General features: G+C 44.6%; 2 protein-coding genes across 2 annotated transcripts; one reads left to right on the top strand and one right to left on the bottom strand.

Moving 5' to 3' along the window:
• Nucleotides 1–5,998, bottom strand: MESD (mesoderm development LRP chaperone). Its single transcript, XM_038146816.1, has 3 exons — nucleotides 5,759–5,998; nucleotides 1,115–1,347; nucleotides 1–402 (listed from the first exon to the last, which is right to left on the bottom strand). The coding sequence occupies exons 1-3, from the start codon at nucleotides 5,912–5,914 to the stop codon at nucleotides 138–140; spliced, it is 654 nt and encodes a 217-aa protein (XP_038002744.1). The 5' UTR covers nucleotides 5,915–5,998; the 3' UTR covers nucleotides 1–137.
• A 10,186-nt stretch (nucleotides 5,999–16,184) lies between these two features.
• TLNRD1 (talin rod domain containing 1) lies at nucleotides 16,185–18,137 on the top strand. Its single transcript, XM_038146814.1, has one exon. It carries the CDS (start codon nucleotides 16,299–16,301, stop codon nucleotides 17,364–17,366), a length of 1,068 nt encoding a protein of 355 aa, XP_038002742.1. The 5' UTR covers nucleotides 16,185–16,298; the 3' UTR covers nucleotides 17,367–18,137.
• The last annotated feature ends 9,493 nt before the right edge of the window (nucleotides 18,138–27,630 follow it).

Below are 27,630 nucleotides of genomic sequence, written 5' to 3'. Positions count from 1 at the left end.
AATGAGTAAACTGGTGAATTTCAACATAAATTTAAACTTCAGTAGTCTCTGCTTCCTTCCTCCCCAAAACCCAGGACTCAGCAGCAGATTCCCTTCAAGGAGCAGCAGAGCAGGATTCAGTCTGGGTACCGTGGCTGTCATAGCTCCTCTCTCTGGTTGGTTGCTCGGTTGTCCTCTTTGACACTGTTGGATTTCTTCTCTGTGTCTTTTTTCTTCTTTGCTTTTTCAGGTTTTGTTTTGTTTTTCACTTTCTCATTTCCGTCTCCTCCTTTGCCAGGATAAACCTGACCTTCCAGAGTAACATCTGCACACCTTTCCTGACTGATCAGGAAGTCTTTGATCTCCCAGGCATAGCCACCATCCCGCAGCATGAAGATGGCCCGATTGGAGCCAACAATAAACCTACAGGAAAAATACAAATTTTTTTCAGTTAACTCTGTGCTTTTCAAACACTCCAGCATTTGCTCAGAGTCTCCATGACTGAAGCACAGGTTTAAGAGCAAGAAGCTTATCTAGTTGTTGCCTGGGGATGGGGACAAGAGAACAATATTGTAGGACATTTAAGAATAAAATGTATGAAGTATATCAATAAGTAACCAAGGAAGTAAGAATAAGAAAACAAATTTAGAACTAATTTGGCACTATGTAAAATGCACTAATGAGCATTAAATTTGCTTTATACACTTATTACAACCCTTCTCAGCCTCAATAAAGAGCACAACATTCTTCTGTTTCAAAGTTACGCTCTCTCTCAGAAAGAAAAAGAGTCACATTTTTTAACATGGGAACAGAAAGTCTTTTGTGGTGACAAGTCTTCAGAGTGTGATGTTTTCCATCAAGCACATAGAGGCAAGCACATACTGCAGCTAGAACTGATAAAAAGCTGAACCATGGTGAGATAAAAAGAATCAGGGCTATACACACACACAGTGCACAAGCATTGAAGAGGTTTGTGCACCACACCAAAAATTTTGTCACAACTGACAAAGAAACAGAAATAGTAATGGATGATAGAGATGGAGAACAGCAAAGGATGAACAGTTGAAAAGGTTTTCAGGTAGAAAGAAAAGGTTCTGCAAAGGCAAGAACTTCATCCTTGTGCACAACAGCTCACCTTTGCACGTCGTAGTTTGCGTTGAAGAGGCTGCCCTGCCACAAGCTGGTGATTTCTTCTGTCTCCTTTTCTGTTGGATTTCCCGACACTGTGACAAACATCATCAAAGTCTTCCCCTTCTTTGTCAGCTTCAGGATGCTTTCAGGCTTGCCTGGATCTATTTTTGAGAAATCGATTGGTGCTGGAGGCCTCTTGTGTTCAGGGAGATCTCCCTCTTCAATGTCATCATCTTTCTGTTTTGAAAACGACAAGGAAGCTTTAAACTCAACTGTTCCACAAATATATTTTGGGTCTTTTTTTTATTTTTAATTTCTCTTTGTTTAGAGAATAATTGTGCTTTGATAAAATATTTTTAGCTGAATGATGGAGATTGTGAAACCAAATGGAATAGTGACTGTTGTTTCAAGATACTTCACCAAGAGTGCTCTTTCCATCTATAATCCTCCCCTGAAAATGATGCACATTTTCATACTCACAGGTGGAATCTCATTTTATCGCATATTGAGAAATATTTCAGCCTTAAGGCAAATTCAATACCACTCCACCTATGAAGCTCATAAAATAGAATGTTTTTTCTTCACAGTTCCACAAATATTTATTATGCATGCAAGATGAAATGGGAAAGTTGCAATAAAAAGCCTCATCCACATATATATGAAAAAACATTCATCTGATACTGCTTTCAGAGGTTCAGAACTCACTTCTGGGAATCATGTGATTGCTTGAGAATTTAAGTTCCCTTATTCTGTGTCTTCAAACAATTAAACCCACAAGAATTCAGATCTTCTGTGTGCTTATGCCACAGAAAGACTTTGATTAAAGGTTTCATGACTTTTCTAATGCACAGATGCAGCTCACAGCCTGACAACATAATCACACAAGGTAAATCACTCCCACAAAGAAGAAAAAAATTAACCTCTTGATGCCTCTGCTGAGGCTGACAGCCATTTAAATATTTGGAAAGGCACAATCAAACTGCTGCCCCTTAAAACAGCTCACAAGTGTGAGCTGAATATGGTGACAGCTTACATTAAGCCAGAACCTGATTTCTGTAATAGTAAACTTTAAAGTTTAGGGACTACAGAACAGAAGCTGTAGGAGGCTTAGATTTTATCCTTTCTTTCCTTATTAATTATGTCTTTGTTTCAAGTTTGCAAGTCTGAAACACGCTTCAAGTAGTTTACACGCCTTTGAAATTTCTGAAATGAGTGAACTGGGAGGAAAGGAGAGCCCAAGAAAGTCCCTGCCCTCACTAAGTGGGAACATTACTTATCTTACAGGAGGCTAGAGAATGGTCAAATTGGTGAAGTACAGTGAAATTACAAAATCTCATGTGATTGACTGAAAAATATTCTCCACAATTAAAAGAAGCTTAAGTCTGGTTTGACTAGAGCAAAGCCAGCTTATCCCACAGTTTTGAAAGAATAATTTCCAAATACTCTGTTTGAAATACAGAAACTGACTTTGGATTCAGTGACAACATGAGCTACTAACATGTATTACCTATTTTTTTCCTAACTATTCAACTAAATGTTCCTGAAGTTGTATTCTTTCACTTTGAATGGAAACATTATCAGAAGATACCAAGAGCTCCCCTAGATGGCATTTATTTTCTTATTTCCTGTACAAAATGTCATGCAGCTGTGCTTAAAGCTATCTAAAAGGAAAAAAATGAAGGAAGAGTGTAAGCTTTTCCTTTGAAAAGTCTAGCAGCCTGTCCTGGTTTAGGGCAAATTTGGGAGGAAACTTCCAAAGGAGTCCCTCTAGAAAGCAGATTCAAGCAGCCCCTCTCTCTACTAGTTTGGGAAAAGATTTCCTTGGAGAAAAGTGGAAAAAAAACTTTATTTAAGAAGCGAAGTACCCACAAGCATAAAAAATAGATAATATTAAACAATAAAACCTCTTGCTGTTCTGAAGAGATGGCAAGTTCAGAAAGTCCTTTTTGTGGGGTGCAGCTCAGCTCACTCAGTCTCCTATCAGTCCCTCCTGCACTGGAATGCAGTGTCCCAGGCCCTGGTGGGCCACAGGCATGAGCTCCAGTGTTTTCCTGGGTTTTCAGTCCAGAGCAGGGCTAATCAGTTTGAAGAAAAAGAAAAGCCACAGTCCAGGGAACTTCTCTGCCTCAGCTAGCTAAAAACTAACTGAGAGCAAAAGAGAGCCCTCTCCTGCTGTCTGTGCTGGGGACAGCACAGTCTGTGAGAAGGAAGGCTGAAGCTCTTATCTCTGTGTTTTTGAATAGTTGCCTCAGATATTCCACTGCTTCTCCTTCTCCTCTCCCCCTTCATTCTCAGACCTAGTTTTAAGGGTGCAAAACTTATTTCTGGGCTAAACAAATGAATGAGGATACAACTCAGCATCATGACCAGGACATGACCCATCACCCCAGGACACAGACTCACTCACTTAAACAGTAACATGAGGTTCCAGAGGAAAAGCATTTCATAGACACAGGAAAAACTGCATATTCCTTTACTTTCTCCTCCCCTCAGCTCCCATTTTCAGAAATTTCTCATAAATGCCTTGCATTTTGATTTTTAAAAACATTAGTAACATATCTCACTTAACTGCTTTGCCTATTCAATGGTCAGAGTCAAGCCTGAGAAACCCTGAGTTTGTAACAGTAATGAACTATTTAAAGCACTTGACATTTCAATAACTAAGAGTCCTCCGGCCCAGATTCTCAGTTCTGTGTCCAGCTCCCCAGGACTCCAGGCTTCAGGAGAGTCCCTTTCCATGAGGAAAATCCCTCGGTGGCTTCCTCCAAGCTCTAGTTGTGCAACTGAGCTCCTGAAGCACCTCTGCCTCTTTGCCCGTCCCTGTTTTCCACCAGATCACTCTCCTGGGTCAGCAGGCAGTCATGCACAGGGTGCAAGGGGCAGCACGAGACCCTGTGCAGAGAGCTGGCTGCTCCAGCTGGGAAAGCTGCTGGAGCCACACACTCAGGCTTGTGGCTGAACCCAAGCATGTCATAACCACCATGGTTTTAGACTAATTCCCAGGGAAATAAAAAATCTTGGGAGTAATTTCATTCAGTTGAAAGTAATGACATTTGATTCTGTACAGATCTCTGCCCTGTGCCCCTCATTCCCAAGCACAGTTCCTGCTCTTTCCCGAATTCACAGTGGCCCCTTTGTTTCTCATCCCACTCCCATCAAGTGCACTCATGCCCTTTCTTCTGCTCCACCACCCCCTCAAGCCTTTCATGTTCCCTCTGCGTCCTGACTCCCACCAGGCAAAATGCCCTGCAGCTGACCATCCCAGGAGACCAAACAACCCCCAACTGTTGAGCCCTGCCTTGGTCCCTGCCCTGTGTGCCTCTCCCCAGGGATGCCCCCAGCCCCAGCAGTGACTCCCCAGCTGCTCTGCCACATCTGCATTTGTGCAGCACACTGTGACCTGGATCAGGGACCTGCCCCAGCTGAAAAGGAAAAACCCTCCAGAGCCCCCTGACCTGCCCACAAGGGCTGGAGCAGAATATACAGTCAAGAGTTACAACAGCATTAACCTGAGTCTCCCTTTCAGCCATCTCATTAAAAAGAGATGCTCATCTTTTTAAGGTTTTTTTTTTCCCCACAAGGCCAAATTTGGTTCAAAAGCTGGGCAATATTAAGACTTGATTTTTTGGAAGCTGGGCCTGCTGGGTCCTGGGCTGTACCACTAACAGAAAAGTGAACTTTGAACCTTTTATTCATTTTATTTAAAAATTAAACTCAATTTTCTAAGAACCTCCCTTCCTAGAGGGATATATGGAGTAACAATCCATGGAATGAACAAGTTCATAACCTGCCAACCAGGACCAAGGCAGGCATCCATACTTCCTGTTACTTTATCTATAATTCACATATAAAACACACACTTCTCCACCTTGACTTACAGCTGTAACTGGTGCTACATAAAACACAACTTTTCTCTCTATTATTTCTTTCAGGGTTTTTTGCAAAATATTCCAGGAAGAAACCTCACGGGAAAGAACCAATGACAGTGAGGAATGCTCTGGCATTTATCAGAAGATGATGGAACATAACATAGTGAAAAGAACCTAACAGTGGCATGACAACCACATGGAGAAGAGAGTGATGGGAAACTGCCAAGGAAAGTTAAGGCAGCTGGCTGATAAGGATGAAGGCAACGAGAGAGAGCTGGAATTAGAAGCTGTTACTATGAGGAAAGATAGGAAAGAAACACCAAACCAAAACAACGTATCTCCCCTGTAAAGGTGAAATTAATATTCATTCTGGTATCCACCCCTCGGTCACACAATGTGTATCGCTCAATACTTCGAAAAAACCAGACTTTTCAGCCAGACGAGGCTGCTGGCAGGCACCGAGCACCGGGCTGCGTGCTGGGGCTCTGGGAAGGCGGGCCAGGGCCAGCCGGGCAGGGCAGGCTGAGGGCCGCTCGCCCCGACTTTGAAACCCCACATACGGACCCAGAGCCTCGAAGGAAGGAACACGGCAGCGGCCACCCTGCACCAGGCTCGGGGATCCCTCCCGCCCGGTCCCGACCAGGCCCGGGGATTCCCCCCTGCCCGGGACCGAGCAGAGCGGCCGCTGCCCCGCGGAGCTGCCCCGGCCCGGCCCCGCCGCCCCGGCGCTCCCTCCGCGTGCTGCGGGCGGACACCGCCGGCCCCGGCGCCTCCCGCACCTCCCACTGCTCCAGCAGCCGGGCCATGTCCGCGTCGTTGTAGTCCCGAATGTCCTTCTTCTTGGGCGGCCGCTTCCCCTCGGAGTCGCCGGTCGCGGCCGCCGCGCTCAGACACAGCGCCAGGGCCAGCAGCGCCCAGCCCGCGGCCGCCGCCATCTTCTGCCGCTCCCGCGAAGGCGGCCCCGGCCCCTCACGGGCGGGGGCAGCGCGGCCGGGCCGGGAGGAGGAGCTGGAAGGGCCGCGGGGCGGGAGGGATCGGGCCGGGAGGAGGAGCTGGAAGGGCCGCGGAATGGGATGGATCGGGCCGGGAGGAGGAGCTGGAAGGGCCGCGGGGCGGGATGGATCGGGCCGGGAGGAGGAGCTGGAAGGGCCGCGGGGCGGGAGGGATCGGGCCGGGAGGAGGAGCTGGAAGGGCCGCGGGGCGGGAGGGATCGGGCCGGGAGGAGGAGCTGGAAGGGCCGCGGAATGGGATGGATCGGGCCGGGAGGAGGAGCTGGAAGGGCCGCGGGGCGGGATGGGCGCGGCCCGGGCCGGGTCCCCGGGGCTGGCGGGCACTGCCGGCTCCCCCGGGTGCCGCTGTCCCCGCAGCAAGCCCCGCTCCAGGCGGAGCAGCCCCCGGTGCGGTCCTGCAGGGCCCGGGCAGAGAGTGAACGCTGGGCACTGAGAGGATAGAACGAGTAAATAAATGATGGGCCCAGCGCCTGGCATCTAACTATGTGGTTGCTTCTTGGTTTTTTTTTGTTTTTTGTTTTGTTTTTAAACAGGATGAAAAGTATCTGGGTTTGCTGATCTGTGTGATGGGAACTAGGCCCATTGTATGAGTCTTCTGATTTTGACTACTGTCTCAGCAATATTAGGTTTCTAAAAGAAAACTAAAATTAATGCTGTTTGCTACTAAAATACAACTCCAGAACATCTGACCACCACCAAAAAAACCGCAAAAAAAAAAAAAAAACCAACAAAAAGAACAACACAACCAAAACCCCCGTTTTTTCTTTGTACAGGCTGTTTTTCCATTATCTAAACCAAATTACATGCATGGATGTCTGCATAGCCTTATTTCACACCAGTCTTTTTTTCCCCTCATGGTAGCATTTTAATTGCAAATAGCACAATCTTCTCTTCCACCTTTTGCCTTGGATTCCAGCAAGTTTAAACTTGGGAATTCAAGAAAGCATCGCTGTTATTGTTACTGGTAGATATTGATTGCGGTCAGGCTGATAATGAAGAGGCTGCTTTGAAGGCAGACCAGGTTCAGAGCAGAGGAACTAATTCTGTTACTGTATCACAGAATCCTGTTATCATAGAATGCTTTGGTTTGGAAGGGACTTTAAAGATCATTAGTTTTAACCCCAGACGATCCAGTTCTGGTCGTGTAAGGAACCAGGAACCCACTGCCTTTACGGGCAAGGTGTGCAAATAGAAAACAAAAGCAGTCAGGAGGCAGGAGTGTGGGTTTGGGGGGCTCTCCAAAGCTGGGCTGATGCCTGAAGCGAGCAGACACTGCCGGGTCAGGTAGCTGGTGAACACCAGGCACCTGAAGGAGCAGCTTGCCAAGCACACGTACCATGAGAAACAGCAGAGGAGGATGTGGGATCCAAGATTTCAGCACCCCCATAACCAACCAGCCTGGGCTGCAGCCTCCATGCGTTTTATAACATTTCAGACACACTGCCAGTGCCTGGGGAACAGGAAGCAGCCCAGAGCTATTCGTGCAGCTTGTTAAATGTACATAACTGCAACAGGGTTTCGACAAGTACTTTTCACAGAGCTGTCCAATACCAGAGCCACTAATGAGCACATTTGCTCGGTGATCTCTCATTAAATATAATGAACATCAGGTATACTATATCAGATTGCTGTGATTAACGAGGTTTTACTAAAATAGGTTTCTGCTAACTTTTGTTATTACTGGATCGTGCATACATTCACTGGAAAAAAAAAAAGATTCCATCTTGGAATGCTGGACTAGCAGTGTAAAATATTTTCACTGAATTTCTACTAGGAAATATTTTCTTCAATTCTGTTTTTTCTTGTTAGAACAAACCAAGCCAACTTACTTTCTTTAATATCTGATACAGATACGGATCTCAAAAGTAACCTGATTCCCTTTGGTGGGTGAACAAATTTTTCAGTATACCCAGGACTGCACCAACAAAACTATACATTTCATTGTCGTGCCAATAAAAGCTTTAGTTTGAAAAGGAGGTAGTTTTCATGCTTGGCTCTTTGCAACTACCTCTGTTCAAGCAAAATTCTGTGTCTGGGAAGACTCGTTCAAGTCTGCTGCTTGTGGGGTCAGCTGCAGGACAAACACCTGTTCAGCCCCTGCTCTCTGCTGTTCCTCTTTCCCATGCTAGAAACAAACCCAATGCAGCACATACCACCGACAGCAGCAAATTAAAATGCATTCTCTTTTTATTGAAGCACATTGTGTTTTGATCAGAGCATCTACTGAATCATGGCAATATGCTTTTTATAGCTTAAACGTTTTCACATTTCTTAACAGGTTTTATAGTCCTAGCAGCTAACATTATTAGGATTGCAATACAGAATATCAGATAATACATGGCTACTTCCATTGTAGATTGCAAGGGTAAGGTGGTAAATACTTTACCTTGTAGCTAAAAGTCCCATCTAGTCATTCATGCCAGGGAAGGTCTCAAGCAGTGACTGTCATTTTTGCTTCTGCAACAGTCAAGTTTAATTAGTATTACCTTTAATTATGAAGTTATATCTTACCAGAAAGGCAAATTTACCTTCCTTTGTAAACTGTTTTCATTACTGAGCAGGGCTGGGTCAAGCTGTAATATGAGAGGATTCAGATGTTCTAAATTTCTGTTAATGAAGTTTTAGATGATCTCCTTTTTTTTTTTTTCCATTTTTGGAACTATATTTGTGCAAAATGTATTTTTCATACCATTCTTTCTTATGAGTTGGGAGAAGAATGTGAATTTTTAACTGCCAAAAGCTCTCTCAAGTCTTAGCTGGTGGTGGAGTTTTATATGCAATTTTCTGTTTTAAAGTGAACTCCTATTCGTCACATTTTACTTTTCTTTGTAAATACAGTGCAGTAGAATCTTAAAGCTTGTTCCTTGTCAATCCTTGGAATTAAACCTTAATAAGAACAGAGAACTTGACTTCATTGAGGAAAAGGCAGTGCCTGCCTTCTTGGAAGGACATACAGACAAGACAGAACATCAGTCCTAAGCATGCAGAAGGGAGAATGAACATGCAAGGGCTGCCTGCTATCAGCATTTGCTGTGTCTGGATGAATCAATTCATTTCAAGAACTCTACTGGCACAGAAGGATGTTTACTAGAAGCCCACATTAAGTGTTGTGCAAGGCAGCTTTGCAGTGGTAATTTTGGATGCAAGTTTTGAGATGTCCCAGCATTCAGCATATTCTTCCCTGTTTAAAAACACTATCATGCATTTTACAGAATGTCAGGCTGTGATGAGTTATTTGCAGTAAAACATTCAAAATTATTGTTTTCATAGGTCAAATTATCTCAAGTACCTTAAATGTTCCCCTGCAGAGAGAATCTAATGCCCGAGCTCTCATGTACAGACAGTGCATTTGTTAATCCAGCCCTCTGAATTTACTCACAGGCAGAATTAAACTTGAAGAATCAGACCTGAACACATTATCTTTAAAAACAAGAAAATGTCTAAGAAAAAAAGCAGCACAGCAAGCAGAGTATGCTGTCATCTACAGCATGAACATTTGAATGATTCAGAATAATTTCAGTCCTCAATTTAATTTCATGCAAAAGACAAGCACACTTACTTGCCATCTATTAAAAGAACACAAATTTTTGTTCCACAGCTAGTCAGAATTCCTTGAATTCCTGCATCCAATTTGAAAAACTAAGTCTTTAATTCAAAATTTTCCTAGATTAGGGATTAAACTATGATGATTCCGACATGAAATTCTAATTCAGGTACTAACCTTGAAATTCAGATTCTGACTTGAGCTTTGAACATAAAATAAATCTTTACCCTGAATTTGTGTTATCCTGTGCACATGCATTTTATAAATTAAAATTCATTGATGGGACAGGGATGCTTGACAAATGACATCACAGCTTTGAGTCATTACCTACCTGCTCAGGGCTGGGGAGGGGGTATGATGCCTGACTGTCTACTCAGCTGCATTAGAGCTATACAGTGTGATCCTTAAATTCAGAAACACCACAGAATGTTCCTCTTAGTACCCATCTTACTGCAAGATTTGCTACAAATCTGTGCTGGTTAAAACTATGTACTGGTTACACAATTTAAAGTTACCCTATTAAGAAAAGAATTACATGAAATCAATGTCAAAGAAGATTTACATAGTTCCCACAGGAATTCCATTTATAGTCTCATTTTCAGAATCTAAGTGAAATTAATTTTGTAGTCCCAATTTCATTTTAGGTTTACAGGTCAGTTTTGGCACCTACATCTAATGTAAGTAATACATTGAGTGAACGTCAGATGAATTAGAGGTGCTAGGCTTAAATTGTTCATGACCAGCAGCCCTGCTCACAGAACACAGAGAGAGGCACAATGAGAGCAGTGTAGGACCAGAGACTCCTGTGAAAACATCCATTAAACTTGTCTTACAATACATTAAAAGAGGACAGGGAGGAGAGAAACCCAAACCCTTCTGTAGAGTGTTACAGCTGCAGGACAGAACATACAACCAAAAGTGCAATTCAGGAAGGGTGGGCCCTTGCACATTTTGTTCAAAATACCACGTTCTCCTTTGATCTCAAAAAAATCCAGACATAAGAGTCTAAGGGAGGGTCTTGGATTCTTGTTTATGCTGGACTACTCTCACCAACAGCATTTGCCATTCTTGCATTGAGTGCTCCTGAGTTTCAAGGCTACAAACCTGCCTCTGGCCCTCCTCACCTGCTCCAGGGAGGGACAAGGGACACCAGGAGCTACATGGCACCACCTGGGCACCAGCCTCGAGACACACAAGGTGCAGGAGGGATGTGTGTGTGTGTACGTGGCAGGCAAGAACAAGAAGCAAAAAGCCATTATTGGCTGTATTCATGTGAAATATGGCACAGCTGTCCATTCAGTGCAAGAGGGGTTTTGTAGCTGCATTTTCCTTTTCATAAAAATGTGTCTCTTTTCCATGTGGATGTATTAAATATCCGTGGTAACACCAGGGGACAACCAATCAATTATATACAGCAAGTGGTGAAAACAGTGCAATAAATAATGAATAGAAGGACAACAAAAGAAAAACCTCTTTTGCTGTATTACCTTTCAGTTGAGAAACAGGAACTGGCCAGCATCCTGCTACTGGGATACTTACATTAATGTTGTCTACATAATAAATTTGTTCTTACCTTTGATACTGTGGTTTTGACTATGCCATATTAAAAAAAGAACAAACACGAACCACCACATCAAAACACCAGATTAATTAAACCTGTATGTGAAAGCCCACCCACTATCCTAAAACCTATTTATTTATGGACAGAAGAAACAAAACTTGTGACTGTGTTTGCACTTTGCTGTCTCAAGTGCCTAGTTAACTGCTCCTCCAGATCTGTGTTTTTGGCTACAAGCAGACCAGGTCTCAGGTTGCATCCCAGTGCATCGACCATGGCTACCTCTGCAGACCCGAGACAGACCCAGACCTCACAGTTTTAGTTTCTCATGAAGTAATGGCTGTAACTACTGACCACAAAACACTTACTCAGCACCAAAGCATTTAAGACAAAATAGATCTTAAGAACAATAAGCTGGTCATTCTTGGAAACTTGCCTTTCCTTCTGTGTGACTTAGACTGCTGCAGAGAGGAAGGCCCATCTTCATCCACCCTCTTTTGCAAACTCTGCCTCGGTATTGAAGTATTTCTTCCATCAGTCCCTGCCAACTTTATCCTCCTATGATTTTTAGTTTACAGCCTGACAAACCAGCTGCATCCCTCAGAACTGGAGCTATCATTCCTATAATTACCACCTCATGGGTTTAGTCACATACAGCTGACACAGGGGAACCTCTGAATTGCCTTTTATTCCTTCATCAGCTAGCTCCCTATTAGGTTAGATCGATACATCTATACAGGAAAGTAATATAAAGTAGTATAACCCACCATATAGTAACTTCATCTCACCCACCTGGCCACATACAGTGCTCATGAAATTATTACAACTTGGTATTCTTCAGCTATTACTCAACAGTGGCTACACTAGCAAAAATCAATTCCTCCTTCACAATAAACTATTTTACTAAGCAATAAAAGGGCCAAGTCCTTTCAGACGATTCAGGAGAGAAGATTTCAGCCTCCAGTTTCTGTTGTACTAAGCACAATGCAAAATAAAGATCAATGTGACAAAAGAAGAGCTCATACGAGTAAGCCAATCTTCTGTACACTACTAAGCCACATTAAAAAGCCTTTTAATCCCTTGTATCTGACAATGCCTGCTGGTTCGAACCCCAGAGAGTTAATTCATTCAGACTCTGTCAGTGAAATCTTTTTAAAGCCAAGCATGGCCACCTGATTTTCACATCGTCCAAGTTTTTATACCAATTCAGTGAGCTGCCCAAGTCCTGTGGATCACCTTTGCACTGAAATAAATGGGTATGAACACATCCTCCTTGAAAGAGATGTGCAAAAGACTTTTGAAGGAAATACCCACCCAAATATCACTGGGTACAAGTCTCCTCCTCAATCACAGAGAGGCATGCACTGGCACTTTAAAGCACGTACCTTGCTCAGGTTACCAGCCCAAGAGAATCCACCTCCAAGGCTGCCTTTTGCAATGAGACTGCATGTTCATGGGAAACACAGACAGAGGGAATCCAGCCAGGACAGGTGTACCTGGGCAGCAACCCTACAGTCTGTAGGATGGATCAAACAGGGACCTGCTCCAGAAAAAGCCACTTGATAGGTAAAAACGACTAATGAAGGTGGCATTTTCGACATTATTTTTTCAAAAAGCAAAAGCCAAGTCACTCTTCCTCAAACATTTAATATGCAGAAAAAACTAAACACCCAGGGCTACTATGGGAGGACAATGGCATTTGGCAAGACTTCCTTGGACACTGTCCACATGCAACACCTACTATAGGACAAAAATTACCAGTTTTCCCCCTGGCTAATACCGAGGCAGATGAGAACTGGATCAGTCTTGTGGATGGGTTATAAGAGCTAGAAAAATGTTTGCTTTCAACTGTAGCAGTTACTCAGAGCTCTGGTCAGGAGCTGCCATGGTCAAGGACCAGCTGGATTTCTGTGGAGGGAGACTGGTGGAGGAGGCACTGCAGGACCTGTCCAAACCAAGGATGTCTCCCCTTTGTCCTTGGGGAATGGCACAAATCACACAGAGCATCATGGCAGGCAGCAGCATCTAAAAATGGAAAAGATTATTAGGTCATGTAACACCTCTTCTAGCCAGGGATGAGACCTACGTTTTCTAAAATGAAATCTTTCAAACCCTAATTAAATGTAGTCAATCCTCATTAAAGATAAACTAGGTTAATATTTATGAGAGACATTCCTTGTGCTGCATACTATCTCACCTCATTTAAGGACGTATCTAGAAATACTTTGAAATACAGTTCAGCGGGCTTCTTCTGCCCATTGATTTTTATTTTTTACAGTACTCTGAAATCACTCCTATTTATACTTTTGAAAACAAGTTGCTGGCAGTAAGCCAAAATTGTTTAGGCCCAAATCATGACCTTCCTTGAAACTGCTATGATCTGACTCAAGTAAACAGAATTTCCCTCACACTGTTTTTGTGAGGAGGGATGGGTGGAGAACTGCCCTATTTTTGACACACCCATAGACCAGTATCTACCCCTTTCCTCAATCCTGGCTTTATGGCAAGTGCTTCCCCTGCTCCCCAAATACGTAAACCCTGTTAACCCCCCACTTCCACATCTGTCTTCATCCTGCTCACATCCTGCTCTACAAGGAGAAGGCCAAAGATTCTTCTAGCTAATGGCTAAGAATATGTGTAAATAAACTTGTCTGAAGCTCTTTAAATGTACGGAATCCATTTGGTGGGCTCTATTTGTGCCAGGATGTTGTTGTAGCTGACCTGCAACCGCAATTGAGGAATCTGGTTCAATTTCCATTTATTTCAAGGTCACTTATACCCCTGCAGCAGTAGGAATGTGGCAGGATGTTAACTGTGAATTGGGACAAATGTACTTCTGGAGTTCTGTAACCTCCTAAAGGCATTGTAAATGCCTAGAATTTGGTGGCTGATTTAAAAAGAGAATTCTGATTAAAAGGAACAAAATAATGTTATTATTTAGCTGCAGCTTAAGCTACAGCAAAATATGTAACAAATGTAAGATGTGGTTTCAACATGGGCTTTGATTAATAAGAATTATATTGATGCAGATACTGTGCAACAGGACAGAATCTGGTGTGTGCCTCAGGTTCACTGAGCATAACATCTTGGCTTTTGACAAGAATCATCTCAAAAAGTTCTCGGTGTGCTGCAGAATGGAAATAGATCAGAGGAAGTCGTTGTAGAGCTTTCAGTACACAGCAGTGTCAGTAGGTTTACATTATCCCTGCTGAAGTCTAATAAACAGTTACCAGCGTTCAAAAACAGCGAAAGAAACGGGAGAGCAACAGACCAAATTCGTCTTCATTGGTTAAAATCTGGGTCAAGGCCTGTACTGAGAGCAGCGTTTCTGTGTAAAGAAAGCTGCGGCAATCCCCCATCCCGCGTTTTCAGCGCTCCCGACGGCCAGCCGGGCCGGGCACCGGAGCCCCGCGGGATGAGGCCGGCGGGCCGCGCTCCGAGCCGCGCCGCCTCGGGCCCCGCCACCCGGTGCCGGCTGGCACAGGAGCGGCTTCTGCCACCCGCACCGGGACAGCCCGGCACGGGCGCTGCCCGGCGGGCCGGGAGCTCCGAGCGGGACGCCGCACTCACCTGGCGGGCTGCCCGGGGCAGGGGCAGGGGCCGGGCGGGGAGCGGCAGCCGGGCCGCCTCTGCCCCGGCGCTGGGGCGGCTCCTCGCTCTCCGCGATCCGACTGCTCCGTGCGGCGCCGCCGCGCTCTCCCGGCGGCCGCCGTCCGGCCGCCTCTCGCCTTCCTCCCAGCGGCCTCTCCCTCCGGCAGCCCCGCCGTTTGTTTGTGCGCGGAGCCCCTCCGGAGCCCCGCGCGGCGGGGCCGGGGCAGCGGCGGGCGGTGCCCGCGCTGCTGCCCCCTCCGCCTGGGAGGAGCGAGCGGCGGCGGGCGCGGAGCGGCGGCGGGGGGAGGGCAGGATTTAAACGAAGGGCGGTGACACCGCACAAAAGATTTCGATAGGCTCAAGTGAGGTTACAGCAAAGGCAGCGGGGCGGGGGAGCTCCCCCGGAGCCGTGCAGCGTCTGGCTGGTAGCGCCCTCGGAGCCGCCGCTTCCCAGTAGTTTGTCTGAAAGCCTGAGAAAGGGAATTTAAACGAAGATTTCCTACCCCTCTTTTTTTTTTTTTTTTCTCTTTTTCTTTTTTTTTTTTTTTTTCTCCCTGGGAGTTGGCCGCTCAGCCAGGGAAGATGGCAGTAGGAGCGCAAGGCCGGGCGGGTCGCAGCATCCGCGGCTGCAGCCCGCGGCCACCACCCTTGTTTGCGGGAAGAGCCTAAGTTGGTGCGGCGGCGGCCACCGCGGGAGCCGGCGAGGAGGGCCCGGGGCGCAGGGGATGGACGGCGGCGGCGGGGAGCGAGCGCGCAGCGGCCGCGTGAATGATCGCGGCAGGAAGGAGTGAGGCAGCGGCAAAGGAAGGGGAACGGATCCGCCCGCCCGCCCCAGCACCCGGATCCGGTGGAGCTTTTTTTTTTTTTTTTTTACCCCCTCCTCTCTTTCTTCTTTTTTATTTTTTTTTCCTTCCCCCCGCGTCCCGGCTCCCCGCCGTGCCCCCGTCCCCTCCCGGGCCGGCTCCCCGCGGGTGCGCGGCGGGGCCGTGCGGGGCGGGCGGGCCACACCCTCCGCGGCGCTTCCTGCGAGCCGGGGCCGCGGCGGGCGCCGGGGGCGGCACATGGTGCGCAGCCGCCGCCCCTCCGGCCCCTGCGAGCTGCGCCCGGCGGGCGCTCCCCGAGCGGAGGCGCCGGGGGCGCGGTAGCAACTTGGAGGGCTGCGCCCCTGCCCCAACTCCGCGCGGCGGCGGAGCGTCCCTGAGGTATCGCGGCTGCTAAAGGGAACTTCGCGCAGGATCCCGCAGCCGGGGAGCCGGACGAGACGGTGGAAGGAAGGCGAGCCAGCGTGCGAGAAGGAAAGGAGCAAAAAAACTACGTATTTTTAGCTAAAGGATGCCAGACCGGGGCCCGGGGGCGCCCGGCGAGCGCCGCCCCGCCGCGGGAGCGCCGTAGGAGCGGAGGCTGGCGCCGGAGCGGGGCGGGCGCCCCGGCCGAGCTCGCTCCCCGAGCAGCGGCAGCCCCGGCGCCCAGAGCCTTTTCTTGCCTCCCGGCGATTAATGGAATGATGTTGCGGAAAAGGCAGAGCGATCCTGCCGGGCTCAGTCGGGACTGCTCGGGCGGCGGCGGAGGCGGCAGCAGCGGGGTAGCGAGCGGCATGCGAGTGCCCCCCCGGCGCTATGGCTAGCGGTGGCTCCGGCAAGTCCAGCAGCGAGGTCTCCGGCGGCGGCATCCCCAGCAGCAGCTCCGTGCAGAGGAAGAAGCTCATCTCTATCTGCGACCACTGCAAGATCAAGATGCAACTGGTGGCCGATCTGCTTCTGCTGTCGAGCGAGACCAGGCCGGTGAACACCGAGAGTCTGTCTGTCTTCGGTGAGTCCTTTGAGAAGTGCAGGGACACGATCATTGCCAGGACCAAAGGACTCTCCATCTTGACCCATGACGTCCAGAGCCAGCTCAACATGGGACGCTTCGGGGAGGTGGGAGAAAGCCTGATGGAGATGGGGGAGCTGGTGGTCTCCCTGACCGAGTGCTCTGCCCACGCTGCCTACCTGGCTGCAGTGGAGACTCCGGGGGCCCAGCCTGCCATGCCTGGCTTGGTGGATCGCTACAAGGTGACCCGATGTAGGCATGAGGTGGAGCACGGCTGCGGGGTCTTGAAGACCACCCCTTTGGCAGATATGAGCCCTCAGCTCCTGCTGGAGGTTTCTCAGAACATGTCCAAGAACTTGAAATTCCTGACTGACGCCTGCGTGCTGGCCAGTGAGAAATCCAAGGATAAATTTGCTAAGGAGCAGTTCAAACTCAGTGTCAAATGTATGAGCACCAGCGCCTCTGCCCTCTTGGCCTGTGTCAAGGAGGTGAAGACCTCGCCCAGCGAGCTGACCAGGAACCGGTGCGTCTTGTTCAGTGGACCTTTGGTGCAGTCTGTCTACGCTCTGGTGGGCTTTGCCACTGAGCCCCAGTTTTTGGGTAAAGCTGCCACCATTAATCCAGAGGGCAAAGCTGTGCAAACTGCCATCCTAGGAGGAGCCATGAGTGTGGTATCTGCTTGTGTGCTCCTGACCCAATGCCTCAGGGATATAGCCCAACACCCCGAAAGTAGCACCAAAATGAGCGATTACAGGGAACGGTTGAGGAACTCAGCTTGCGCCGTCTCGGATGGTTGCAACCTGCTATCTCAGGCACTAAGAGAAAGATCTTCACCCAGGACTTTACCGCCAGTGAACTCCAATTCTGTGAATTAACCCCCACATCTTCTGTTTAGATCCCAGTCATTGCTAAAGGAAAATAATATCCCACCTCCTCACCCCTTTTTTGTATACCAAAGAGTTTGCTTGGATGAGCCCAATCCTTTGATTTCATGTGGTGAAGAAGCAGAACGTATTCAAACTATATGTACTAATAAAGGTAGCCAGTTTTGGCTTCTTTTTATTTTACTTTAAAGTTAAGCAAGTATCTGCAGATAAATTTTCCTTTATTCAACAAGGTCTTCACACAAGTGGTAAAACTATTTCAAAGTTTTTTTATATTTGGGGAGGTGGGGGTATCTTAGAAAAAGGAGAAAAAAAAAGAGCTTTAATCGCGCTGGGTGCGGTTTTTAAAGTTTGTCTTGTCTTGTCTTCCGAAATTTCCCTTCTAAATTTTGCTGTTCGGTTGTGCAGGAAAAAGGTTACCTCAGTTCTAACTCATTTAAAAAAATGAAAAAACCCAACAACACATAGATGATGGATGTAGCTACTATTTTGTTTGTTTTTGTTTTGTATGACTTTTTTTATTTTGCATCAAGTGTTAGGTTAGAAGTGCATTTGGTGTGTAGGAGTGGAAGGACTGGAGGTTGTGATTATGTTTTCCATGTGTTGATTTCCAAACTGGGGGAAAAGCTACTGTGAGTGTTTAAACAAACAAACAAAATTACACTATAACAAAAGTGATTTTTAATTTTTTTCCAATGTCAGTTTTTATCTTGCATGTACTGGAGTATTTATTTCATCTATTAAAATGTTATGTTTCTCAGATGCTTTTCTGTGAATCTTTTAATACTTGAATAATTGAACGACTAGGCCTGTTTGTATTGTATGTCATTTCCCCCAGGGAATGGGTGGTACAAACGTAACTGTAAGTTCTAGACAGCAGCATGCAGGCTTCAATTCAGTTCTTTTATTTTCATTAGTACTGTCCCTCTCCCAGTACTACTCCTAGCACACAGAGCTGCTCCAGTTGTATCTGTGGGCAGCTGGGCAGTGCTGCACACACTGGCATTGCTGTGCACTGGGACTGCTCTGCAGAGCACTGGTGATTGCTGCAGCAGGGCACAGCCTGGCTTTGTCTTTATCAGCATTTGGTGTTACCTTTTGAGAAGGTTTTGTATTTTAATTCTTGCAGGTGTTGTGGGCCATCTGTGTGTTAAATCTATGAGTTTCTATAGATTTCTAAGAAAATCATAGATTTCTTAGAAAACTTTGCTGGTTAGCCTGGCATGTGCCATATGTCTTCTTGGGATTGTGAAGGTTTGCTGGAGTGGGTACTTTAATTCCTCAGAGGTTTGTGTTGGAGCTCCTTAGTAGAGATTTGTATCACAGCAGTTTGAGTTTGATGCTGCAGATTACAGGAGACCATGGCTAGCTTTTGAGGTGCAGCTGACCTCCAGCTGAATTCCTTGGGAGGTGTGAGTGCAGCTTAGTGCATACTGCAGTAGTTCCCAGAGCTGCAGTGATGAATGTTGTCAGCCTGGTCTTTGTGGCTCTGTGAGATCTGTTGCCTTCTATATGTTCTGTCAAATAGAAGAGCAAGTCTTCTGGAAAGGAGGTTTTGTTTCTCTGTCCTGCTCCATTGCATAATTGGGTTTTTTAATAGGTCTGCAGATCGAACCATGTTGAAAGCTATTGGCACCTTAAAATGTTACTGTGGCTTAAACCTCAACCAATACTGTCCTGTTTATTCCTTTGAAGAAGGAAACCTTTGGGCTTTGGGTATGGAATGGACCTGGAGTAGTCTTTGTTTTATAGCATTATTGTTTCTCTTGCATATGATGCTATTACTTAAGTGGAGTGAACCATTACTGGGTAGTGGACAGGCACATCTGTTGGAGGAGATAAAAACTATATCCGTAACTTCAAGGTTAGAGAGAAATAATTCCTTAAGTACAGTGGACCTCTGTGTTAAGTTTTGTTTATATTTAAATGGAACTTTTCTGACTTCAGTGAATTGTATGAACAATTCTTTCCCACAATCAGCCCAGGCTGCTCTCCTGCAGGGTGTGATGTTCTTGCCATGCAGTGTGTGCTGCAGAGGCACGGCTGCCCACAGCTATGTGGTGGAGTATAGAAGTCCTCTCGGTGTTCTTTAACAAAGAAATCTATGCACACAGTGTTCTAACTTTGACTGGGATGCCTCCACAGGTATTTGCTGAGAGGCTCTCAGGTGTGCACACACAGACCTTTTCCCATCAGCAGGGCAGGAGCAGCTGTAGGAGTCGGGAGGGACTCGCAGGAGGCCAAGGCCATCTCCAGGAGGTCCCGTGGCTCTGTGCTGGGCGCAGTCTCTGCTCGGCTGTCCTTTGGGTCTCCCTCCCTTGCGTGTCTCCGTGGGAGCTGAGGCACCTCCCAAGCGACTGTTCCTCCTTTTCTTTTCCGCCGAGGCTCCGGGGAAGGAGGAAAAGGGGCAGTGTTCAGGATGTGCTATCTCCTGCCGCAGACAGGAGGTGAGGAAGCCGCCCCACCCTTCCTGTGCGCGGTCCCGGTGGGGCAGGATTCGTGCGGGACGTGCAGGGATGCTGCTGGCCAGCCGCAGGGCTCAGGTACTGCGAGCATCCTTTAGCTCCAGGTCTCTGCAGGTACTGTCACCTCCGTGGTGAGGCCTCCTCCTGCCAGATGCAAACCAGAGAATTCTGAAGGGCAGCTCTGAAGCATGTCTGGCAAAAAAAAAAAAGTAATGTCCCACTGGCTCTTTTGATGTTTCTACTTACTAGTTTTTGGTGCTGCTGAACTAATTGGATCATTTTTGATTAATTTGTACATTATTGAGATTATACGGATCACAGTACAGCCTCCTCATTACCTCTGCATATGAGAGGCACTGTATTATTAATGATGATAATGCTGATTTTTGTTGTGGTAAGATCTTGTTTGAAGTGGTTTAGTGCAATTTTTGTTTTAACAAGGTTACTGTAGATTCTTCCTCCCCTTTCTTATTATATTTTTAAGTGAGATATATGCATACATATATAAATAAGTATGTATCTTCTTCTTTTTTTAATACTGAAAGAAACCTGACTGCCTTAGGTGTCCCTTTGCTTTTGAGCTGTGTGAGTTCAGGAAAGATTCAGTTTTATAAATAAAGTGGAAAATGTAGCCAGGCCATGATTTTTTAACAGGCTGATAAAAAAAATACATATACACATATAGTAAATTTACCAAAGTAACTTCCTGTAATGTTTTAAAACAATAGTAATTTTAACAGTTCAAAGTGTTCAATCATTTCTTTTGAGAGTACAGCTCGCACAAAGGGAGGCACACACTGCACCCTGGCCTCAGCTCAACACTGTATCTGTCAAAATCTGTGCTACTCAGGTAATTAACACAGCACAGTTGAAAAAAACAAAGAGTTTTGATGCCCACAAGCACAACTTGCACATTGTGGCATTTTTCTGAGCTGAAAAAAGTGGGGTCCCACTACTAAGTGTGAATAAATGTGTCTTTTAAATGCTGCAGTGCCACATTTATAGACTTAATGTATATTGTGATAATTTATTTGGAATTTCTTCCTATAGAATATTAATTCTGACACAAGACATTATTTCAGTAGGTAGATTGATGTTGTTTGCTTACTTTGTAGTCTCTGGGCCAGAAGAAATACAAAATGGACGAGTTTTCAGGGTGCACTTGCAAGGCCCATCAAGGTCAGTGGTTGTCACTTGGCACCATACTTAGGCCCCTGCTCCCAAATCTTCCACACCATTTAAGTTAGCAGGTACTGTGACTATTGCATCGTGGGCTTGCACAAGCATGAGATGTTTTCTGATGTGGAGTCTTGAAGGAAAAAAAAAGTTTTAGGGTGCTTCTATCACATATGTCATAGATTAATAGTGCATTTAATAAAATGGTTAACTTATTTCTAAAGACATTATGCAATGCACATTTGTAGCCAAAAACAACGCTCTCCCCACCACAAGAGAAGTAAGCTTGCTTTTTAAATGTAATGATTTTTTAACAGGGAAGAAGCTGCCACCTTTGTATTGTCTGTAAATTTGATGCTATCTTGTGGTTGTTTCTTCAGCATGGGGAAGGTCATTAGTGATGTAATAATACAGCAGCTGAGTTTGAGTTTGAGATCAGAGCAATGTGTTTTCTGATTCTAAAAAAAGTAAGTTCTGTAAGGCAACCAGTAAACCAGCAGCAAAATGCTATTGGAAAGCAAGTACACTATTTAAGGGAACTTGCAAATGTAAAGTCATGTTATTTTTCAAAACTAAGAAAGAAAAAAAAAAGACCCTGGGTCAGATAATTCCCTTCACTTTTTACCACAGGAAATGATCAAAGTAGCAGAAAATCTGCTCTTTTTGGCCAAACTTCTGTCAGAGACAGAAGGGGTCCAGCCAACACATGGTGTATGCAGCCTTGCAGTAACAGGGGATGTGGCTGATGGGAAAGGAGGTGGGACCAGGGAAAATCTGTAGGGCAATACCTCTTATTAAACCCACAGGAATTTTCCTATTCTAGATAAAACAGCGGCTGATCCAATAAGGCCAATCTCAGACAGCACAGCCTTTCTTCCAGGGCTGTCAGAAGGCTGGGAGGGAGCACTGGGGCTGGGAGTGTTTGGGATGCTCTGTGTTCAGCAGCTGTGCTGCTGTAGGGAAGCAGAGGTCTCTAGGGTGGCCCTAAGATATGTAAGAAGTTCAGGCACAACATGTACCTGCCAGAACAGTTTGGTGGGAAACGAAGGGGTTGGGTTTTATCTTTCTTTGCTTTCTTCCCTATCGGGCTCTCTCCAGACTTCACAAGCAGAAGCAGATGGTAGGGGCCAGTACATTTTATTTCTTTGTTCTTGCTGCCTGTGAAAGGTGCCAGATGGGCAATGATAAAGATAGAAATTCTCTTCCTGTAGCCTAGGGATAGCGGAAAACGCAGAGCTTCAAGGCTGCCCTATCCTCACAGGATCACCATAACATGTTTTTTTGGGCCCACTGTTTCACTTCTGATTTTTTGCCAAGAAACTGACAGAAAATCCCAATGCCAACTTGACAGGGGCATTGAGGACCAGTTAAATATTTCCCATATGACACCAAACCACCACAAGGTTTGGATCACTCACAAATGATCCAAAAAGTGGATGGGCTAGGTATGAAGTGCGAGGCCAGATCTCACATATGAGTAACTGAGAAAATTAAATTCTGTATACTCTGAGGTGTTTACTTGCTTGGGAATTAGAATTACCATATTTTCTATATGTAAAACTAGTTCAAAAGTGTATTTAATTTACATAATTAGCAGCAGTACTCAGAACCATCTTAATGAAGACAGGCATCTATGGACATGAAGGGCTTTTTCCATGACTTTAATTAAATACTGATGTTTTCCAAAGTATGTTCAAATATTAAGGGCTGTTTTTTGTGTTGCAAAGTAAGGAATTACATATTGATTTTCATTAATCTGAATATTTTCCTAGAGCTGGTTTTATTGTACTTGAGTCCTTTGAACCCAAGAGGGTTTTTCATTTTGTTTTTTTAAAACCATGCAGAGTATGATGCTATATTCCAACAAGTCAAAAGCAGCATTTCAAGATTAATGCAGAGATTCCTGGGGTCCTTTGTCAGCTTGCCAGGCTCTTGTTCCTGTTCTAACGTAATTCTTTATAATTTCCTTTTATGTTAATAAAGACTTCTTGTGGCTGTAAAAGTTGAAGTTGTCTCACTCCATAGACAGCCTGGTTCTTATGTAGATACTATTTAGATTATTTAGAAATCCTGCTGGTTGCCAGATGGAGCTCTTCTGGGTTTTATGTTAAATACTTGGAAAGCTAAATAGCTTGATTTTCCTCTCCTCCCTCCCCCAATAAAATAAATACTTGAAAAGTGATTACTAACAACTTGCTTAAATTCAATTTTAAAATCAAATTATTTTCAGCTGAAGTGACTGGAAGTACGAGATGGCTCAGAGTAGTTGGGTTTTGGTCTGACTTACCTACCAAGATCTTAAACCAGCAGTTCTTCTCCAGTTTTGTTTGGGCAGCAGGAACCTGAACTTTAGTCTGGGGATAGAGAACACAGCCCTGCAGCCTGTTGGGTGCTGGCACTGCTGAACTTCTGTTTCATATTGAATGCACACCAGGTGTTCCCCAGGTCATGCAGAAGGTGCTTGGGAAGCTCTGGGAGTCAATGTCCCACTAACCATAATTCTATTGTTGTCAACTTACAGAATGTCAAGAGATCAATTCTGGCCCTCAGGGTTATGGTTTAAGCACAGACTAAGAAATTGCCTTTTCCTAGTCAATTTTTTTTTTTTCAGTATGTATTGATTCTCTCTGGTTCACATTACATATAGGAAGTCTCTCAACTGGCTGTTCAGGTGCACTTTGGCCCCTGTTTGCATTGTGACCATGCACACAGTAGAAAAATGTGAGAAAAGTCATCTTGATCTATATGTGCAGAGTGACAGATTATAGGCCCTGCAGCACTTCTGAATTGGTGTGCAGTTAATGCTCTGGTCTTATTTAAATGCTTCAAATTTAGTCGATGTTTAAAAATTTACTTTCTGTTTAAAAATTTACTATGAAATCAATCTGTTCTGGCTATATTAGATTCATAGTTCAAAAACTATCCTCTTTCATCATCTTAGAGTAGTCATTGGTCTAAAACTCTTCAGTCTCTGGGTCTGGCTTAAAAAACAAAAATAAACTGAGTCCTGTATTTCAGTTTTAGTATTTTTGAAAGCTTTAAAGTTAATGAGTTGACCTATTTTTAAATTACAGAGCATGGAAAAATAATGGGTCTATTCTTTTGCATGCTGAAGTGAGCTATTGTTTCTCTGCTCATAATTAAAAACTCACTTTTTAGAAACTCAGATAGGTCATAGGCATTGCAAGAAAGTCTGTAAGTGAAACTGCCTGATGAAATTTCCTTAATACTGAGTTTAGCCATGGATTCATTCAGGATCTGTAATCTTGTCTTGTCTTGTGACTGGCATTAGAGGAGTTTGTGCCTGTAAATGGAGCTGGTAACGTGTGAGTAGGCTGAAGAGCAGTTGTTGAAGTGAGTACTACCTGCTCCAGAGACACCAGCACTATCTCTGAAACCTCAGAAACCTCCAGTGCTGCCTGGCCACTGCAGGTTGTGATGCTCTCAAGAAATTACAGTGAAATATAGGACTGAAAAAAGCCATGAGCAAGAGAGACTCAAAGGGATGACACAACTTGGGGTTTTTAAGGGGGGAAAAAAGGAAAATATTTGGTCAGAACTATTGAAGTATTTAGGGGCTTACACCTCCCATTGAAAATCAGTGGAGTTATGTCTGGATGTTTTATGGGCTGGTAATTTGTGATGAACTTTGAATGCCTGTGGGTTTAAAATTAATTTAGGATGTTGGGTAGACTCTTAGTGAAACTCTGGGAAGCTAGGGAATTTGCAGTTGCAGTACCAGCTTGGGCCATTATTGTGTTCTGCCATCCTGACCCTTCTGCATGGGTTACAAGCTCTTGTTATCCTTGCAGGCACCCTGGCTGGCAACAGCCCAGAGGCCCAGCTCTACCTCATGTGTGTTTTATGGCTGCCAGATGCCAGCACTGTGCATCTTACTTTCACATCAGAAGCACAGATTTCATCTCTGTCCCTCCACCCTCTGCTCCTGGTGTAACACCCAGATGTGCAAAAGAGATCCCTTTGTACTCTGTGCACATTATCCTGTATGAGGATAGGTGCTGGTAACCAAGGGCCAGATGGCATTAGAAACATTCCTGTTCTCTCTGGATGTGAATTACCACCACCTCCATGCCATGGGCATCCTTTCAAAATGTGTCCTGAAGAGTTGTCCCAGATCTGTGTTCCCTGGATCTGCATTTCACACATCTTGTCAGAGCTCTCATGCTCCTCAGAAGGAAGGGTAATCTGCTTTAGGTATTTATGAGGTGATTTGAGTTGGGAGGGAGGCAGGGGAGCTGGATAGTAGGTTAGTGGCCAGATTAAAGTTACAGCCTTTAAAGTGTCCTTCTGGGCTTTTGTATAGCATTTTCTGCTTCTATTTTACCTAATTCTGCTGTTTGCTAACCTTGTATATTCAGTTGATTTGCAGCTTTGAGTTCAGCAAGACAGAGGAGGAGGCATCTGAATTTACACTGCTCTATAATATCTATTTATTGAAGAATCTCCTATAACTTTCTGATATTGGACCCTGAGGCTTCTTTTCTTATCTTGCCATGAGTGTTTTGTTTATGAATATTATCTTAGGTTTCTCTCCAGCTGAAGAAATTAACTCCAAAGGAAACTGTATTTGGTGTCTTTATCCAATTCCTTACCTATCTTCCTTTTTTTGGACAGTTTCAAGATAATTAGATGAAAATTACTTTCTTTGAGAAAGTAATTTTACTCCTAAATATCAAAGTCATAGTTTGAAACTTGTGAGCATTTTCTTGTGTATGTGATTAAACCCACATTTGTTCATTGGGCAGAACAGAGGAAGAGCCATGCTTTTCTGTCTTGGTATGTAAGACAACAAAAGACCAAATGTTCTTCTTTGGTTCACTTTCATGACTGTTCTGTAGTACACAGAAATGTCTGGCTGCATCAACAGTGCTGGGTTGGGCACTGAGTGTCCTTTGATTACAGGCCCAGCACTTTGCAGACACTTGTATTGGGGGAAAAAGAAAAATATGGTAAAGGCCTGTGTTAGTACATTATATTGTTCTGTATTAGGTTTGGTTTTGTTTAAAACAAGGAAGCTCAAATCAGAATTATGTGCCAATTCTTTATAAGATCCCACTCATTTGGCAAAGGAATTGCATTAATTACCTCTTGTTTTCTGTACTGTGTCATTACAGAAGAGACAGCACATGCTGCACTTGTGAATGAAATAATTCACTCACATCTTTGAAGCCTTTGCTGTATTTTTCCCTTTTCCTTTGAAATTAATGATGGTTTATAGAAGACTTTCCCTGGATGATAATATACTTTGCAAATGTACAGTGGTGATCAGGAGGAAGCTTGAGTAAAACAGACTTCTAAAATCTAGTAAATCTATCTGATAGAAACATTATTAAAAAAGAGTCAAAGTACTTTTTAAAAGCTTTTCCCAAAGGTGTATTACCTTAGCCATCGCTTTTCCTGGGTTGCTGTTACAGCAGTTTTCTGTTACTGTGGCCATCTCCTCCCCATTTAGATTTTAGAAGATGGACAGGTTTCACTTATGGAAGATGCAGTTGCTCACTGGGTTTGGATCCTTTTCAAGACTGGGATCTCTGAGTTGTTGCAGGTTCTTCCTTGTGAGACTGCATTTTACTGAAGTGATCTGGAATTTCCATTAATCACTGATGTCCAAGGAAAATCAATCCTGTCAAGAGAATAGAGCATAAAGAATGGTCACAGTACAGCTGTAGGGAAATGCTGTAAGATGGACACTTCTCTTTTAATAACTCTGAACTAGCCCTTCTACCTCAGGATTATTAATTACAAAATAAAAAGAATTTCAGCTGCCAAAAATATTTATATCCTACATGATTCAGAAAAGCCTTCCTTTGTATTTTGCTATTTTCAAAATCTGCTTATCAAAAATAAGTTAAATGTTGGGGGGTTTTTGCCAAAAAATAGCAGTTTTTTTTTCTATCAATGGTGAACAGGCAAACTGCTTTAGTTTACAGAAGTGGGCCGCAAGACAATATTTCTTTTACTCATTCAGATGCTCTATAACTAAGTTATTCTACTTCTTACATCGTTCTAAAATAGATTTTTACTGTTGATTTGCATTGACGTCCTACAGTTTTATTTTAGAAAAGTGCTCAGCTTGTTAATGTGCTTCAGTGATAGTGACTATATCAGAACCAAATAATCCTGGTTAGTGACAGAGTGAAATGATGTTAAATTTATTTCTAAGGGAAAAAGCTAGCACTGTGTCGAAGTCAGATTGATGATAATTTCAACCTAGTAATTATAAATGCTGCTGTATCTGTAGTAGTGTTTGAGGACTCCTGTAAGCCTGAAGCATATTATTTTCAAACTGTTTAATTTCACCACTTCAGAAAGTACAGAATTCTCAGACCATTTTTTAAGGGGGAGGAATTACAGCCCTTTCGAATGTGCTTAGCAAAATGTTCCTAGTTAGGTCTAGTTTGCAGAGTGAGTCCTACCTGCCAATATGGAACTGGGATTTACAGGTTTAACATGTTCTGAGAAAGGTGGTTGTACTGTTAGTGAAGAACTGCATTGCCTGAGGTTTGGGTATTTTGATTTTTCAAAGAAACACAGAATTTTTTATTATTTATAAGCAACCTTTTAAATTAGTTTTTTGAGATGAAAGCCCTAGA

The sequence above is a fragment of the Motacilla alba genome, chromosome 10 (genome assembly GCF_015832195.1).
Source record: "Motacilla alba alba isolate MOTALB_02 chromosome 10, Motacilla_alba_V1.0_pri, whole genome shotgun sequence".
NCBI classification, from domain to species: Eukaryota; Metazoa; Chordata; class Aves; order Passeriformes; family Motacillidae; genus Motacilla; species Motacilla alba.
This window is presented reverse-complemented; position numbering and strand designations above follow the sequence as displayed.

Excerpts from the sequence above, each read along its gene's own strand:
- MESD (XM_038146816.1), bottom strand. The coding sequence starts at position 5,914 with ATGGCGGCGGCCGCGGGCTGGGCGCTGCTGGCCCTGGCGCTGTGTCTG. Across the intron at positions 1,348-5,758 it reads GGCTGCTGGAGCAGTGGGAG|AAAGATGATGACATTGAAGA; the intron begins GTGCGGGAGGCG and ends TTTTCAAAACAG. Across the intron at positions 403-1,114 it reads GCAAACTACGACGTGCAAAG|GTTTATTGTTGGCTCCAATC; the intron begins GTGAGCTGTTGT and ends TTTTTCCTGTAG.
- TLNRD1 (XM_038146814.1), top strand. The coding sequence starts at position 16,299 with ATGGCTAGCGGTGGCTCCGGCAAGTCCAGCAGCGAGGTCTCCGGCGGC.